The 6,000-nt window shown below is 43.4% G+C and overlaps 1 protein-coding gene across 1 annotated transcript in view; it reads right to left on the bottom strand.

Annotated features, from left to right (window-relative positions):
- Positions 1 to 404: 404 nt before the first annotated feature.
- Positions 405 to 6,000, bottom strand: part of si:dkeyp-14d3.1 (transmembrane protein 132C) — a 119,737-nt gene continuing 114,141 nt past the window's right edge. Inside the window, exons 8-9 of the mRNA XM_035641034.2 lie at positions 3,761 to 3,952; positions 405 to 2,266 (exon numbers count right to left, since the gene is read on the bottom strand). Of these exons, the coding sequence (XP_035496927.2) occupies positions 1,097 to 2,266; positions 3,761 to 3,952 (1,362 nt within the window). The 3' untranslated portion in view covers positions 405 to 1,096. The remainder of the gene's footprint in view (positions 2,267 to 3,760; positions 3,953 to 6,000) is intronic.

Below are 6,000 nucleotides of genomic sequence, written 5' to 3'. Positions count from 1 at the left end.
TCCTGGAGGCTACAGGACAGAGGTTAACGACACCTTAATTGGCATTTTCTCCAAAGCTCACAAAACTTGAAACGTTGGGGGGGGGGGGGGGGGGGGGGGGTTAGGAAATGGCACATTACCATGCTGTTCAGCCATTTATTTAAAAGCCCCATTTTACACTGGCTGTCATGTTAGGTGTGCTAATAGATGAGATGAGAATATTAATGGACACTGCCTCACTCCACTGGCAAACATTAAAAGGGTAACATATTGTGTTGTGGCGTGTGGGTAAATTGCATCTCATAAAATACTTATGATACAAAGGTGACTGTAATTGGCCCCGTTTCCTCACCCACATTCCTCAGCCAACACACGGGACATCAACGGCTTTGCAATGCCACGCTCAATAAAAGGATGATACGGTCTCTTGACATTGTTGTGTATTCCTTAAATGTTATGAAAATACAATATACAGAGCAACAATACAATGCTTTGGAGACTGTTTGGTATATACATAACAGGTCTTGTGATGTGTCAAGGAGAATGAGAATGACCTGGAAAGTTGTGCCTTTTTTCTTTTCTTCACCCAACAACATGCAAACATTTCTCTTGGCTTGCTTTGGCCTTCCCAGAACTCTTACACAGAATTAGGATCCGTAATTAATAAAATTAATATCCAAAATATTACAAAACTTCCAAAACCATTTAATGTGCATACACATTTGGAACATCTACCTAGTTATGTCAATGTTTTTTTTTTTAAATCTACACGTCATCTGAATATAACAGTTCAAAGTTGCCGCAGATCAGTCCTGGGATCATTACTTGAGTTCTATCTAAACCCTGTAGTGATAAAACGGTGATAAAAAAGTAACCATCTGATCAACAAATGGGAAAAAAAGAACCACCTGACATCCTCATACAATGACATACTGTATTTAATCAGTCCACTGTGGAATCTTGACAGTCCACTGAAATTAAATGACCCTTTGGCAGTTTGGGGTGATTCTGAAGAAAATGTTCTCCTCTTTCACCTAGTTAGGGGTCCGGCTTCTCTCCGGACCTCTTTCCTCTGAAAGGCATAAGGGTGAGTTTGTCACACAGTGCACATAGTACATTATGCCACCTCTTTTAAAGCACTGTCATTTAACCTTTCCATATAATTGCGCAACTCCTTGGAGTCTCCAAGCTCCACGTCTTGGCACACCCACTTAATATCCTGGCTGTGGCTTCCAGTCAGTGTGTTAACAGTGGGATAGCTACTGTCCAAGGGGATGGTGGTGAACGTGGTGAACTTGACACGCTTCCTCTTGGTGGTGGGTGAGTCTCCTTTGCTGTCTTTGGCCAAGCAGCCCGTGTCTGCCGTCCGGTGCACTTGGCCCTGCACGTTCTTCTGGACCGAGCCTCCATTCAGCAGGTGGCTGCCCTCTTCAAGGCCGCTGCTTGAGTCCATCATGGAGGTCTGTTCCTCCTGCTGTGGCGACAGGCTGATTTGGCTCTCCAGCAGCTCTGCCTCGTTCCCCAGCCACACCCAATCGTGGGCGTGGTTCATGCTTTCCTGTCCCTCAATGGACAGCTCCTTGTGGCGGTATTTCAGGGTATAGGAGATGCAGTTGATAAGAAAAACCAGAATAGCAAGGCAGAAGACCCCCAGCAGGGCGTACATGCCAATCTCCAGGTCTGTGAGCCCGCGAGCAGTCTGAATGAGGTCGTCATCCATGTTACGGCCGCGGGGGAGGTCCACTTGTGCAGGGAAATCAGCAAAGTCGATTGGCATGTTCTGGTTACCATCATCTGAAAGTTTATCGCCACTGGGTCGGCGCATTATTGCGCTCCTAGTGGTGGTGGCTCTCCTCAACACCCCGTCCTCCATGTCAGAGATGGAGCTGCCATAGTAGTGGGTGTTAAGTCCGGTCCTGTCCTGGGAGGGGGAGAGCCTGCTTCTGTTGTCCATATCGTCTCCATCGGGGCCGTAGTCGCTGCCCCCTGCCCTTGAGCTGTCACTGTGACCAAACTTCACCCTGATGTTACAGTTCCCCGCTGCCAGGACGCTGCGTCGCTTGAACTTCTGGCAGACCTCGCAAACAGTCATTTCCACCCTGACCAGAAGGCCTTGGCCCTCCGCCTCTGTCATGATGATGGGCCACTTCCACGAGGGGTCCTGCTGCACTGTTACCACTTCCTCATCTAGGGAGGTGGCTGTTAGGACAAAAAAGTCAGAATTGTACAGGTCTAGAGGAGCCAAAGAGCCGTCGCTGAACTGTAACCAGGCGCTGATCAGGGCCTCCTGTTGACACACGCACGCACGCACGCACGCAGACATACACACACACACACACACACACACACACCAAAAATGGAAGTTACAGATTTAAAAAGTACAGCATCTAGTGTCATTTCATGGAAACAGACTGGAAAAATAGATTTAATTTCAGCATTTTAGCCCTTAAATTGTGAAACTGAAAGGCTTCCTTGTTAGGTGGTGACAGCATCATTGACATGTTCCTCAGGTTCATTGGTTTGTTTTTACTCAGGGGTGTAGGGAATTGGTTAAAAAGAAATGATTATGATTGGAATGGAAATGTTTATTTGCATTCAATGTTACTTTGTCAATGTAAGAAATTGTAAGCCGAAAGACAAACTGACAAAGAGCCGTTGTTATGCTAACTCAGCGGCCATAGGATAAGAGGGATGAAGATTAAAAGATAGGTGGGAAAGTTCAAACAGTAACATTACATATTGTTGTATGGGGATGAGGATTCGCCATACAGTCGGCATCTTAAGTCCTTCTCGTACTGCAATTTCACAATTTACGCTTTAATGTTGTTTAAGGGCAAATCCGCAAAGGCGCACGAGTAGATCACCAAAGTGGTCTGTCAGTGCTCCCTAATTATTGACACCAGAGGAATTCCCGTGCAGTGCTGCCTGATTGTCTTCATCTGCATATGGAGATAGGGCAGATAAGCTCGCCCCTCCCCTCTTTCCTTCATCACTCGGAGGAAGTGGGTGAAGAGAACTTGTGCTCGGAGAACTTGTGAGGGAGCCTGATGGGCAGATCAAAGAGGCCACAATGAGAGTAGAAGAAAGGGAAGCAAAACTTGATAGAGTGGCCAAGTTTGGGCTCTAAGTCATATTTTGATACGGAGGCTGCGGTGTTGCATTTGCATGCTCTGTCATTAAGCTCCCGTTTCTATTAGTTGCCCAGGGAAACACATTCTGTCACACGCTGGCTTTTAAGCCTCGGAGTTAAGAGGGTTAGGGATGGTGTGGAAGAAACAAATAGGCATGTGTACGTGAGCACATGCATGCTTTCTTTGATTGTAAAATCGCTCATTCAAGGACCCTGATAGTATGAAATGGAATCTGGAAGAAAGTCTTTTGTTTTTGCACAGTTATCAAGGCTGAAGAATTCACATTTTTGGAGTCAGTTTGTGTGTGTGTGTGTGTGTGTGTGTGTGTGTTTATATATATATATGGAATTGTGTCTTTCATAAAATGATTATCAAACCAAATGAGGAATAATTTATTAGGCTAGAGATAATAATTACTGGTTTAAAACAAATTAAAACCTGTTCCCTGTCTTAATCAGAACTATTTAAATAGTGTTTGCAACTTATTACTATTCTTTGTTATTAATCTATTAAATCGATACGATTTTGAAACAAACGCTTTGTAATGAACTATGGTGGCTGAGGGAGACTTGAAAAATTAATTCCTACTTAATTTTCATTTCAAACTTTACTTCAGGTCTCCTTTGCAGTAAATTTTACAGTATGCTGACCTGCTTCGGGCTCTGCAGGACCTCCTGTGTGGTCGTGGTAGCGAGGATAGCTCGGTTGCTCCCGGGACTGAGCTGCAGGCTCATGGAGAGCCCCGTCACCAGCTGCACCCCCAGCTCTGTGATGGTGACTTTGTCATCCGCCACTGTGACAGTCTTCTCTGCCAGGATCGAGTCGGACAAAGGAGACAACACCTAGCAGGTGGAAAAAAGGGAGGCGGGGAGGAAAAGAGATTACAGATTCAAAACATTGTTAGGAATTTTTAAAGGAAAAGCTGAAAAGTGGATTCTCTTCCACAATGTTCCTCTCAAATATGTTATTGTCAAGCAATAACCTGTGACCTTCTGGTGTGATCAATGACTGCTGTGTTCAAGCTTTTTCATTTCCTGCTTTAAACACCCAGAGTTGGGGAAGTCTTTCCCAGGAGAAATCAGCAGCGACAGCAGCCGTAGCTGAACAGAAAAAGAGAGCACTGCCTATAGAAACTTCATCAACAGAAAATCCAAGCAGGAATAAAGCTGCAGCGGTCACATCACTTGATTGACGCGCGATTCCTGGCAAGCGGAATGCAAAAATACCACATCAATGAGCACTGAGCAGTGGTGACATAAGCGACATGAAAAAAGCGGATTACCGGTAGGTTATAGGCGATTTAAGAAAATGTCTTTCCAAGTGTTTCATCTAACATAAAAGACTCACAAGCCCCCTCACTATATGCAAACGATACATGGGAAAAAAACACTATTTATTTCAACTCTTTACTCAGGCTATGTGGATCAAACAACAACTGCACTCGGCTGCCCTCCAACCCCCATACCTCCTGTAGGTAAGAATCCATTCCCTTTGATTGATACTGGTTATCTAGAGGAGAGGCACACTTCAACCCCAACACAGAGGCAGCGAATCTAACTCTATGTAAGATGAATACCATGAGAGGTGTGTATGTGTGATTTTCCCTACATGTAATCGTCTCCTCATGCATCAGTGTGTCAGACCTCTGAGCTGGCAAATGATTTCCTGTTTTGTGCTCTTTTTGCGAGAACATGGATGTTTTGCGAAGGTGAAGACGCATCTGCACGCAGACAGGCGGATGAGTCCCTGGCACCTGGAAGCAGATTCCACTCACAGACGTCATTAGGAGGCTGATATTCATCCAGTTAGCCTGAAGAGCCTGACAACCCAAAGGGCTGACAGGGAGGACCTACTCACTGCTGACAGCCGGCAGTACAGACTGTGACACACCAGTAAGCACCTGTCTCCTCCAGAATAAAGGAGATACTAGTCAAACCGTAGCCGTGACAGTGGCATCTGGTTTTGTCCCTCAAATAAACAATATGTTTATTCACATGCAGCATATTTGTAGTGACATACTTATGTGCTATAGTGAAGTTGACTCCACGGGGGGTTCACACTATTTTTTTAAACATAATAATTCAAATATTTTAAATGTTGGTTATATTTTAACAATTATAAAATAATTACCAAATACAGTCTCAAGACATTCACATAATAACCTCATTATCTTCTGTAATGACTAAAACAGACCTTTGCCAAGAGCATTGGCAGTCGTCACTGCACTCTGCATTTTACATTGTGTCATAACTTGAGAAGCAGGAATTGATCCAATGACTCCAACCCAAATGTAACAGATTTCTGTTCATGATCGTCACCATGTTTGCCGTAAATCTGACGATTCATTTGGTAAAAGTGTAAAGCTTCTAGAAACCAAAAAGCAAGAAAAGAGACGGATGTAAAAAGTCTTTGTTGGTTCTGACTAAAATGTTATTAGAGAACCGCTCAGGGAAGAAAAAAATATGATGTATTGATTTTGTGTTGATTCACACAAACACAACCTAAAGATTTAATCTGTCAAGTCAGTACTTTTTTTTTTTTACATTTTATCCCAAATGGGTTTCGTGCTTTTTCATTGAATGTCTGCAAATCACTGAACATATTAAAAATTATGAAACATAGTAAAACGTTTTAAACATTTCTTTAAAAACTGTTATGTTGTACAGATAAATGAGATGTTGAGTAGTTGCTCCACGAGCATTTTTAGGTGGTTTCTGAATGATGTATAAATAACAGTATGCTACATTAAGTAAAAAAATGATCAGTGTATTCACCAAGGTATAGACAAACTCTAGAGCTTAAAGAGATTCCTTATTTGGTAGATGGTTCAATGCCTGAGTGCACATTCACTGTTATCACGGCTTTCTGATCCTCATCTTCCTTTTCAGAA

The sequence above is a fragment of the Scophthalmus maximus genome, chromosome 19 (genome assembly GCF_022379125.1).
Source record: "Scophthalmus maximus strain ysfricsl-2021 chromosome 19, ASM2237912v1, whole genome shotgun sequence".
Classification (NCBI taxonomy): domain Eukaryota; kingdom Metazoa; phylum Chordata; class Actinopteri; order Pleuronectiformes; family Scophthalmidae; genus Scophthalmus; species Scophthalmus maximus.
This window is presented reverse-complemented; position numbering and strand designations above follow the sequence as displayed.